The 12,781-nt window shown below is 42.8% G+C and overlaps 1 protein-coding gene across 1 annotated transcript in view; it reads left to right on the top strand.

Moving 5' to 3' along the window:
* LOC137384384 (dynein axonemal heavy chain 17-like) overlaps positions 1–12,781 on the top strand; it is a 1,056,876-nt gene that overhangs the window by 672,064 nt on the left and 372,031 nt on the right. Inside the window, exons 48-50 of the mRNA XM_068058353.1 lie at positions 5,079–5,244; positions 5,968–6,070; positions 10,096–10,243. Of these exons, the coding sequence (XP_067914454.1) occupies positions 5,079–5,244; positions 5,968–6,070; positions 10,096–10,243 (417 nt within the window). The remainder of the gene's footprint in view (positions 1–5,078; positions 5,245–5,967; positions 6,071–10,095; positions 10,244–12,781) is intronic.

Raw genomic sequence — 12,781 nt, forward strand, 5'->3', positions numbered from 1 at the left:
TAGTCCTGACAGACATGTTGTGTAAGTAGAGGCCATAGCTTGAATAGATTACATTATGAAATAAAGACCACAGAACAATCTCGGAGCAGAACTTGATGCAGAAGTCCTCATGATCGTGAAGCTTTGGTGGCTGCCAATAAACTTGAGAAAAAATTAAGAGAAGCAGAACAAAGGGAATTAGATAGTTGGTGAGAGTTTGGAGTTTATTTTGGGATAGAAGATAAGGGGAAACCATAGGTGGATTTGCACTGAAGAAGTCCTCGCAGATGTGATTTAGAAGGCTAATGTGAGGCTAGTTGCTAGTGATTTTGAAGAGGTGATACAGATATTAAAGTGGATTCTTCCACAGCTGAAAACATATTCATGGGAGTGCAGATCAAGCAACATAAAAGCTGCATTTCTGCAAGACTCTACTTTTCAGAGAGTAATTCTGAAACGGTCCAAAGAGGGAACAGATGAAGAAGGAAAACTATGGAAACTAAACAAATACATCTATGGCGTACATGATGCTTCCAGCATGTGGTATTCTTCAGTAAGATCTGTTTTGCTGAAAATAGGTTTTGTTCAACTAAAAGCTGATCCCGCAATGTTTTATTGGCATCATAAAGGAAAACTTTCAGACATCTTCATGATGCATGCTACTGATTTCTTATGGGGTGGTACTGCAGAATTTGAGAAATGTGTCATCAATAAGATTAGGGTAGAATTTGAAATCGGGAGTCAATCTTGTGTGGCTTTTAAATACATTGGTTTAGATATTAAGCAGAGTAGGTCTGGAATAGCTTCAACTCAACAATCCCATTTCGAAAGTGTTACTCCCAATTCAGTTAATTGTACTAGGTCATCACTGAAAGATGATGTTACATCTAAAGAAGAGACAGCAATTGCAAAGTTTGATTGGTTGGTTGAACTGGTTGAGCACCCTGACTAGACCAGATTCTAGTTTTGATGTATTGCAGTTAAGTACTACGATGAAACACTGTAAAGTCAAGAATGTTTTAAGGGTAACTAAAACATTAAAAAAATTAAATCTGAAGAAATGCATACTTAAGGTCCTATCCTCAGGTGACCCAAAGAACATGAAACAAATCATTCTTAGCGATGCTTCACATGCTGATCTTCCCAATGGGCGTCCTAGTGTAGCTGGTTTCATAACATTTCTTATGGGTGAAAATAGTAAATGTTGTCCTTTAGCTTGGAAGTTAAGAAGATAAAATGGGTTGTTAAATGTACCTTAGCTGTTGAAACACTGGCTGTTGTGAAGGCAGTGGATATGGGATTCTATTTGTCAAATATTTTAAATGAGATTCTGTACAATGGGCATACTGAAGATAGTATAACCATTGAATCTTATGTAGATAATCGTTCATTGTGGGATAATGTATACTCTACAAAATGTTTGAGTGAAAAAGGTTACAGATTGACCTTGTTGGCTTGAAACAAATACTGGAAAGAAAGGACATCTTAAAAATTAAATGGGTGGATGCAAATCATCAACTGTTAGATTGTTTTACAAAAAGAAATGCATATATGAAAAATTTGTTAGGGGCCCTGAGGTGGGGGAATGGGGAGGAGTGGGGTGGGGGGGGGGGGTGTGGGGGGAGTGCGTGAGGGGTGCATCTTGCAATGTTCTGCTTTGCACAGATTATGGTGGTTTTTGATTTAATGTGTTCTAAAATTTTGGTTGTGCATTTTAACTCTAATTTTCATTTAACGAAAGAGAAGGGACTATTAATTGTATATTAATTCTGTTTAATTGTATGCAGATCTTGGGCATTAACTGGGGTTTCTCTTGAGCCCCTACAAATAGACACAGACTGAAGCTACGATGGCTTGGAGTTAGGAGGTGTATGTTTGTAGCGTGTTACTCTGTAAATAAATATAAAAGTGTGTAAAGATTGATTCCAATTCTATCCTTCACCAACTGGCTTTCTGGAATGGAACACACTGCTCCTTCTCAATAGTGCTGTAAACCTATTCCCTTCAAGTATTTATCCAATTCCCTTTTGAATGGTCCTGTTGAATCTGCTTCGAGCACTGTGGACTCAGGGAAATGGTCCCTGATAGTCGTGTAAGTTTTGTGGGTGGTAGGCAATCATGCTTAGGGAAAGGAAGCTGAAGCCCTCTGTTTCCTTATTGGGCCCAGAGCTTGTCCTAGAAAGAATAGCAATAAATTTAACTTACCCTTTAGGCCACCTTATGGGCCTGCTCTGCCTTCATGCTCTGTGCTCCTGGTAAGGCTGCTAACAGGCGCCAAATGCGGCTGTTTGTTAAAATATAGTGCATTCCAGATTGCAACAACTCGCTGTGTAAAAAACATGTTTCCTCTTGTCACATCTAGTTCTTCTGCCAATCATCTTACCTCTGAGTCCTTTGGTTACTGACCCTTCTGCCACTGGAAACATTTTCTTTATTTACTCTATCAAAACCATTCATGATTTTGAACCCCTCCATTGAATCTCCTCTAAACCTTCTCTGCTGTAAGGAGAAAGCATGATGACAGCTTCCAGGAAAGCAGGCACAAACCTGAATGATGTGCTGCTGATCATTATACACTAGTTACACATTAATAGAGTGGAAGCTTGAATGCAGGTGAGTTGTTTGAAAGACTTGGAGAAATTCTGAGATCTGTTTTATCCCAGAGCCCAATCTTGCTGCTTTGGTATATCCATGCTGTCGTACCTGCTGTAGAACACAAGGCATCAGTCACCTGTTTGATTCAGGGATGAACTGCAGACTAGCTGATGTGGCTGATACACTTTGTGGCGGCCTGTAAGGAGTTGAATGTAAAGAAATTGAGGGTGGCAGTGACCTTAATTGCAACAGTCAAACCTGATAGCTTCAGGTCTTTTTACACAATATGACAAAACTCTGTCACTGCCTCTGTAGTGAATTAAAGCCCTCTTCTGCAGTGATTCTCACAGAACTGTAGGTAGGTTGTTCTAGGTCTTTAACTGCGGTTGGGAAAGTAAGCAATCCTTCTATTTATTCACAGTCCAGCTCTAGCTCTATTTTCTCCTTCCTCTTGCACCTCTTTGTCCTTCTCTAAGAGTGAGATTTTTAGAAGGACCTCCATCTAGAAATAACTACAATGCTGAAGTCTCTTAACAGATCAAAACCTGCATTGACAAATACAAGCACTTTCAAATCCTTTAAGCTCAAAATCCCACAAACTGCTACAAGAAATATGTTTTTAAAAGCTCTACATAGCTTTACCTGAAAGCAGTGAGATACCCTTAAATAACTTTTGAACATGCTGCAAAAATTGCTCCCAGTGTGTATATTTTAGAACAAAATTATGTATTTCATCAAATAATGTTTATTAAAATGCCTTTCCCTTATCAAAATAATTGCAAGACCAATCTTGCACCATGTACAAAGTTGATAAAAAAAACTTTGGCCTGGATTTTACCAACCTCCTGAAATTGGGGTCGTGGCCGGGGGGCCTAGAAATTGCCCCCAGGAGAGGCCCAGCACGGCCTCGACGCCAGGAAAGCCCTGCTCCATATTACTGGTAGCATCAAGGCCTCATGGCACCCGCCCCCCCCCCCGACCCCCCCACCGCTGCTTGGTGACAGGACCATCACTATAATATGTTAATTTATTAAAATTAAGAAATAATTACTTACCTCATTGCACCAGCCGTCTTGTTCCCATATTACCGTCGGTGGTTGGCACTCCAGCAACCAGAGATCCGATGCGAGACACAGGTGGGGAGGGGGGGGGAGGGAAGTATTTCAGTGGGTGGGGAGGGGCTGGGGGAAAAAACTTACCTGATTGGTCGAGGGGGTAATGGGAAGGGGTAAAGGTAAAAGTTGCTGATCTTTGTGGGGGGAAGGTCAGATACTCAAGGTATGTATTTGGCGGGGGTGGTGGGGGGGTTGGTGGGCAGGAATGATATGTAAGGCTATTGGGAGGTGGGAGAGGGGCAGGAAAGATTTCTTTAATTATTTTTAACACTTTAATATTAACTGTTCCTTTAAAAATTTAAACTGCCAGCAAGGGTTCTAAGCCCTTTAAATATGTTGGTGGCACGTGTGCAGTGGTGCCGGATGACATTGCCGGGGATGGAGCGCCCGCCCCCTCCACATCTTCAATGGGGTGGGGGGGGGGGGTGCTGTTCTGCCCCGGCCTCATAATGAGTACTGAATATCGCAGCAGCTCTGCAGAGTAAATAATGCACTTGCGCCCGGCCATTTTTAAGCTTGTCGCCGATGGTAAAATGCGACCCTTTATTTTTTGGAATGCCTATATTAGAATACATTTACTATTTTTACATGTAGCATAACAGAAATGAGAATGTGCAAAAAATCCTTCTGCCACATAACTTGGATCATTCCTCTGTGTACTGCTTCCTTATATTGCCATTTATGTACAGATGTATGACAATCATCTCAGCCCAGGACATTGCTGCAGCAGTTCTTTGGGGCAGTGTCCTCAGCCCAACCATCTTCAGCTGCTTCATCAGTGACCTTCCTCCATCATAAGGTCAGAAGTGGGCATATTCGCTCATGATTGCAGTGTTCTGTTCCATTTACAACTCCTCAAATAATGAAGCAGTTTGTGCCACTTGCAGTAAGACCTGTACAATATACAGATATGGGCAGATAAGTGGCAAGTAACAGTCATGCCACATAAGTGCCAGGCGATGTCCATCCCCAACAAGAGAGAATCTTACCACCTCCCCTTGACATTCAACAGCATGACCATCCCCCACCATTAGCATCCTGAGGGATAAACCACAACTTCAGGATTTCTGTGTTTATCTGTGCTTGCACTAAATCTTGAAGTTGCAGGGTAATGTTGGCGAACACTGACAGTTCACCTTCAAAAACCCTCACAAAATCCGGGCCATTATAACAATTAATCTGGAAGAAAATTGATGAATCCTACAGATTTCTTGATCAGGTAAAGTCAGTTTCTACTAAAGGCCATATCTATAGCCATAACTGTTTGAAATTTGTCTAACATAACTTGTTTGCTACTAGACTGCAATATTTATGAGAAAATCTTGAATGTCAAAGATGTGTTATCATTATAATAAACACATTGAAGTGTTCATTCTGGACTCCCTATAGCTGTTCTTGAGAAGCCATTAGAAAAGAAAACAGGAAGAAACTTCAGCCCGCCTGGAATCAAGAAATTAATCTATTTTATTGATGACATGAACATGCCTGAGGTGGATAAGTATGGAACAGTAGCACCTCATACACTAATCAGACAACATTTGGATCATGGACATTGGTAAGTAATCTACTTAGAATCTTTAAAATGCAATTGTTGGCATTATATATCTATTTAATATATTAAAATATTTCATATGGTGCTCACTTTGTATCTGCATTAACCTTACTTCTTGTGACATAATTTTGGGTAATGCTTTTTATGTTAACACTTTATCATTGGAGAACCCCATGCCAACACAGGAGAGGATTTTAACTTCCTTCCTCCAGCAGAAACTTGACAGAACAGGAGTTAAAACCTAAGTGATGCAATAAAACCTGAAGGACAGCAGCGGAGGCCCTGTAAGATAAGCCGCACAAAAAAGTTTGAGCCACTGCCATCACGGGTTCTCTCATCTTTCTGCCTTCAAAATTCCTGGCTAGTGGCTTCCAAATTCCCTAATCATCGTTTGGCTCAAAGCCGATGAACTTCATTTGGACGCCAGTTTGGGTGGGCAGCTGGCCTGTGGTATGTTCAGTTAAAATGGACCAGGCCTCCCATAGAAGCAGGTGGTTGGCCTGCGTGTCTTGGCTTCCCACCCAGGAATTAAAATTCCCCCTATGTATTAATGCATCATTCTACAAATGTCCTGTAAAAAAAAATGTATAGCAATTGCACGCGTATATATAAATTCTGAAAGAAATGAAAACATTAAAAAGTGACTAATTTATGAAATGAAAAGTTGCATGTTAATGATTGAGTGAATTAATTTGTACTAAAATAACATCCATATTTCTCTATTAGGTATGATAAGGTCAAGTTGACATTAAAAGATATTCATAATTGTCAGTATGTTGCCTGCATGAATCCCACAGCTGGCAGCTTTACAATTGATTCTAGGCTTCAGGTAACTAATTATACATGATTTGTCTTTAGAAATAATACTGTTTATAATTTGACAGTGGTCCAGATATTCCTGCATCAATTGGTTCCTCTGTATATTCCTGCATTTCTAAGTAGAATACATCACAGAAAACATGGAAGTAAATTGGAAGTGGCACAGCCAATGGCCAGTGTGTTCTGCGCAAAACCTTACACAACAGATCAAAGATCTCTGGACTTTGCCTATTCCTCCAAAAACAAAATGCTGGAAAGAAGAAGCATTCACTTCACTTGCAGTCCTACTTCAAAAACCATGAGTGTAACACTCAATGCACCAGATTTAGATCAACAAAATCATTTTGGCTGTCATAATCAGACAATCTAAAATAAATTTGTGCTGTTCTAACTGGTCTAATATTTGCAAAATATATAGCCAGTAATGGAAATTGAGCCTTATTTATTTATACTGTTTTATTATATAGTTAGAATGTTGCATCAGCAAAATATTTTCTATTCAGCTTTACAAATTTAAGATGATACATTGCTAATTCCCATCATTTAAAGTCTCTTATAAAAATTGCGTTAGAAATATTCAGTCCCCATTACGATGTAATACAATATTATTTAACAGGGGCACAATTGAGAAAGAAAGTTACTTGGAGCAAACTTGTGAGTATAAAAATAATGGGCAGGATTTTGCCTCCTTGGTCAGGAACCCGACATCGGTACCATTTCTGGTCCTGACCCCGAACATGGGTTGGGGGAGTGCAAATAGTCATGGCCTGCGATTTTCACTGACGTCAGTTGCTAATTGGCTGGAGGATGGGTTTGGCAGCCGATTAGCAGCGGGTGAAGATGGAGGCGGGACTCTGAAAGTGCGGGGTCAATTTAATGGCATGATAGGAGACATTACTGTGGCTGTTGTTTTGAATCAGCATGCAAGCTCCAGTTTACCAGGAGGAGAGGCAGAGGTCTGGCACGTGGGGCAGTGCTGCTCCATGCTTCGCAAATGCAGCCCTTGAGTAGAAAAGTTTTCTGTTGATGAATCTCACTAGCTGTTCGCTCGGCACCTTGATGGTCACATGAGTGCAATTGATGATGCCTTGTACCTGTGGGAATCCATAAATGGAGGCAAATCCCACTGCCCTTTGTGCCTGTGACCCCATCTGTCTGAAATTGTATGTACTGTCCAGCTTTCGCAAACAGGGCATCAGTGACTGTGAGATGTGTGCTACCGCTTGCAAGACACCACCAAGGTCCGCTGCTGATCCTTGGAAGGAGTTAAATACCACAGTGACTTTGACGGCTATTGGCAGGGCATGATGAGCAGTGCTGCAAGGTCTGAGGTCTTCTGCAATGAGGGCACAATGTCAGCGACCATCTCCTGCAGCACTCTTTCTCCGACATGTCTAGGTAGCTTCTTCTTTGACAGTACGCACAATGCTGCGGGTATGGCCCCCATTGCCTTCCTGCCCTTTGTTCCTATCCTACACCCTCCTCAGGCTCAGGGCTCTGCATCTGCTGCTGAGGATGTTGATCCTCATCACAACACAACCCAATTACTGAAAACTTTAATCCCATTGTGCTCAGCTTCCATCACAATGATTACTGGAGCATCCCCACTCCCCTATAGCTCCATGGTCCCCGGAGGGTCACGACCCCTCCACTGCCCGAATGCTTACAGACCACTTGCTCTGCTAATTCTGCTCACCCAATGGGGCTATGTGCCAATGGCTGAGTGCCCCTTTCAGTCATGCTCCCTTTTATGGGCACACCTAATTGCACCTAATTGAATGGCACGGCCATGATTGGCTCCCTGCTGCGTTGCTGCCTCCTTGCACCTGGACTGTTCCTGATCCAGTGTTAGCTCATGTGCCTCACAAAAATTCCAAACTGGCCCTTCACGAGCTGACAACAAGCTCGTTAACAAGAACAATTGGCTGCTTATCTGAATCAGACAGGTTGCTGGGTCCCGCCTTCCCTCCTTCTGAGCAAAATCGCTGATGGCCATAATGGCAACGTCAAACCGGCATGCCAGTCGGCCGCGCTAATTTTCGCAGCCTCCTGCCTCCACACTTGCCCCCGCACTCATCCCCATCAGAGACTAAAAGTCCTACCCAACAAGGCATGGGTAAAGAGGTGACAGCAGTGAAGAATAGAACAGGCCACATGATCCTTTACTCACAATGGTTATTTATTATTCCAAGATACTTCAATTTAATAAACCCTATTAAAATTATGGGGAATTAGAGGAACATATCAAAGTTTAGCTATAAAAGAACAGGGCTTTATTGGGCTTAGTTTACAATCTTTCTTCTATACAAACACCATTCAATAATATCACTTTTGCCATCCTTGCCCTGCCTGTTACATTCCCCAATTTTTCAATGCTCGCAGCACATGGACTTTCTCAGCAGTTCATGAAACAAGCAGCAAGTGAAGGAGAACTTCACTTTTGCAACATTTCATATTATAACAGCATTTTTTATTAAGTGAAAAAGCACTGTCAATGCAATTTGAGGGCGTGAAATTCATTTGAATAGTGCTGCTTCTGGCAATGTTACAAAGACAAACCTGAGGTTTCATTGCACGTAATGTTCAATTGGCTGCAATCCATGCAGCATAATTGAACTCATGGAGCGCATACAGGTCTGACCCCTGCATGCATCCAAAGACTTTGAAAGAGTGAGATATGACATGACTGATTTGAGCGGGCTGATGCAACGTCAGCATACCAAAATTTCTCAAGGAATGAGTAGGCAAGGCCTTCCTTAACCACTTCTGAAACAACAAGCATTAGGAACCAAGATGGGCCCTGATCTGTGGCTATTTAATGGGCCACTCAACAAGTTGTAGCTGAGGTGCTTTTGGCCTACTTATGTTGAGGCAAAGTTTGTGGAAGCACTGTGGTTAGTTGGTGGAGCAATTTGGCAGATTCTGCTGCTCACAGCAAGGCAGAAAATAACATTATCTTGCATAGGTATGGGGGCAGTCATTGCAGTGCCCTTTTAGAATATGGGTGCCATATTAACCTATTTCCAATATTCTCATGTCAAATGATGCCTTAATAGTGATTGTTATTGCTTCACAAATCTCTTCCCTAGTCACTTTCAGCAGTCTGAGATAAATACCATCTCTTCTTGGGGTTTATTTGTTTTGAGTCTATTTAGGCTAGGACTTTCAGCTGATTTATAACAATTTCATTGATTTACTTAGGATAATTTTCTTTGGAGAGGGCATGTTACTCATGTGTTCCTTTGTAAAAACTTGGAAAAAGTAGTTCACAGAATCACAGAATTGTTTCAGTGCAGAAGGAGGCCATCGTGTCCGGACCCGCTCTCTGAAAGAACAATTCACTTTGTGTCGTTCCCCTGCCTTCTCCCTATAACCCTGCACATTTTCCTTCTCATATAACAGTCTAACTCCCTTCTGAATGCTTCAATTGAACATACCTCCACCACATTATCAGGCAGTGCATTCCAGATCTTAGCCACTCACTGCGTAAAAATGTTTTTCCTCATGTCACTTTTGCTTCTCTTACCAATTACTTTAAATCTGTACTCTCTCGTTCTCGATCCTTTCATGAGAGGGAACAGTTTCTGCCTATCTACTCTGTCCAGACCCCTTATGATTTTGAATACCTCTATCAAATCTCCCCTCAGCCTTCTCTTCTCCAAGGAAAACAGTCCTAACTTCTCCGATCTATAACTGAAGTTACTCATCCCTGGAACCATTCTCATGAATCTTTTCTGTACTCTCTCCAACGCCCTCATGTCTTTCCTAAAGTTATTCAGAATAATTATAGATCTTATGCTCATTTTTAGCATTTCTCTTAAGCGAATTACATCTGCCACCTGCCTGCCCAATTATGTATATTCAAATCTTCCTGTTCAGCTTTGGAGTCTACCACCTTCAATAGCTTTGTATGATATGCAATTTTAGCCAAGAACAAACTGATTTTGCAGTTTTAAAAATTTATTGTCTGAGATCAGTTATCACATTCTTGCACAGGTAATTAGAACTTACACTTTTTATAATTTTTAATTTCAGCGTCATTTCTGTGTCTTTGCTGTGAGTTTCCCGGGACAAGATGCACTGCACTCCATCTATAGTATCATCCTTTATCAACATCTAACCGCTCGAAATTTTCCATCATTGGTGATAAAATTCCATACACAGCTGGTCACTGCAGCTCTTGGTAAGTGCATTGTTACGAACAGGTGAGAAAGGTGTCTAGGGGTCCCTTTTAGCCTTCACCTGGTCTTATTGCAACAGGATTTACTTTTAAATACACTGGGCTGCATTTTACTGGCCCCTCGACACCACAGGTCGCGGTGCGGGGCCAGTAAAGTTCTGTGGGGAGAGGCCCGCCTTGACCCGCGACATCGAGAAGGGCCCGCCGCATATTACCGGCGGCGGGGGGACTTCAGTGCGGCCCCCGCCACCAGGTGGTGGCCCCTTCATCTCCATATTAAAATGAGCCCTAATGACATTCAAATTAACTTACCTGCAGGCAGCAGCCGTCTCCCTCCAATATTACGGCTGCCATTCGTGCTCTGCGCCTTCGGAACTCCGCAGGAGTTCCGGGCGAAAACCTGGTGGGTCGGGGGGAGCAACAGAATTTTCAGGGCGAGAGGGGTGGAGGAGCGGGGAAATCAATTTTAATGGGATGTGGGGCTGGTGGGAAGGGGTTGAAGGGCAAAAGTTTGAAGGTTGGGGGGGAAAGTTCGGGTCTTTGTAAAATCGATGGATAGTCATGTTGGGCAATGAAATGACCATTGGGGGGGATGGGGAAGGGCCTCCATCTCCTAATTATTTATTAAAACGTATTAAGTGCAAGCCATCTTTAAAAATTTAAATGTGTGTTAAGGGCTTAAAGCCCTTTAAAAATGGCACTGGCACCTCCAGGGTGGCGCCGGATGCTGTTGCCATCGGGGGCGGCCACTCCGCCCCCTCTATTTAAATGAGCTCCCACACGTAATATCGTGGGGGCTCAGGGATGACGTATCTGCACAGGATGTACGCCATTTTTAGAGTGCGTCACTGCAAACTGCGGCACAGTCATAAAATTCAGCCCATTGTGTTTTGAGCTCTCCCTTGGTGAATCCTTGTTCACCACTTTCCAAATATAGGGCAAAAAAAATTAGCATAAACAGGCCTTCTTAGGTTTAAAGAAGAAAAGTGAAATTTATTAAAACTTAAACTTAAACTCCAATTTAGTTAACACCTACGGATACATGCCACACCCCACACTAGCATGCATATGCCATACGCACATGCAAATAGAGACTGAAAAGAGCAGAAGAAAAAATAAAGTAGAGCGGTTTGAGGCAATATCTGAAGAGTTTCTTGTTACTGTGCTTTGAACTCACTGTAGTCCTTTTATAGGTAGTCTTGCTTTTCCTAGGGGCCCAGTATTTTTCTTAAACCTTAAATAAAAACAAAAATTGCTGGAAATACTCAGCAGGTCTGACAGCATCTGTGGAGAGAGAAGCAGAGTTAATGTCTCAGGTCAGTGACCCTTCATCAGAACTGGCAAATATTAGAAATGTAATAGGTTTTAAGCAAATAAAGCGGGGTGGGGCAAGAAATAACAAAAGAGAAGGCGTTGATAGGACAAGGTCCCAGAGAATAACTGACCAGAAGGTCATGGAGCAAAGTATGTTAATGGTGTGGTGAAAGACAAAGCGTTAGGGCAGAGAGGGTATTAATTGATAGAAAAATGAACAGCCCTGGCCCAAAGTACAAACATAAAAAAAAAACAATGGGTAGGCACAGTAGAAACAAACTGAAACCTGCCTGCCTCCCAGAGGGCTCCGGATTGGGGGGAACCCACTTTGTTGGCACTCCATGGCCCACGGAGGGGCCCCATCTCCAGCAGAAATGGCCGCCACTGCGGCAACTGTGTCACCTGCCTGCAGTGGCACCACCCCCATGCCAATCACCTGCTTGTCAGGCCCTTGCTACTCCCAACCCAATTTACCTGGAGCTGCAGCCTCAACAATGGACACCATTAGTGTGGTACTGTTGAACTGCTGGCTCTCTGATTGAACCAGCAGCTCTTGGTGGTAGGCTAATGTCCTTAATAGGACAGCAGTCCAGGTGGCAGCCACTTAATTGGCTGCCGCCAACAAAATACAGCCCTGGGTCCCATCGCCCACCGAAGCTGGATTGCCTCCCACTTTCAGCCCAAGTTGCAGCACTTCTGCCATCCCAGTAAAATTCAGCCCACCACGGAGGATAAATTAGACCATGTGGCAAATGTTTTCAGATGCCACATGGCACCCAAGGACCCAAAATGGCGTACAAGATGCACAGGCACACTTCTGATGGGAAGTGCATAGTGTGCCATCTTGGTGTAGTTGGGAGCACTCACAAGAGTATTGTACCCCCACAAGCTACAGATGAGGGAGATAGTTACCTGGATGAGTGAGCAACACTGATTGCAGGCCGTGATTGCTATTTTGGAAGGCCCCAGTGAATCGAATGCCCTGTGCTGACCTGGTAACTAGAATGAAGACAACCTCGCCAGCAGTATTTAAAGGGATTGTGCAGAATTTACTGATAAATTGCTGCTAATTACTTCTGGCTGCTGCTCGATTTCCAGGTTTTTTTTCTGCTGAGTCCTCGCCCTTTTGAAGTTCATTTTGTTTGCACACAGAGAGGTTTTGCTGCTCTTGCACTCCTGTTCTTTTTGCCTCCTTCACAAATTTTCTGATCCAAACATGAGTGGACT

The sequence above is a fragment of the Heterodontus francisci genome, chromosome 26 (genome assembly GCF_036365525.1).
Source record: "Heterodontus francisci isolate sHetFra1 chromosome 26, sHetFra1.hap1, whole genome shotgun sequence".
NCBI classification, from domain to species: Eukaryota; Metazoa; Chordata; class Chondrichthyes; order Heterodontiformes; family Heterodontidae; genus Heterodontus; species Heterodontus francisci.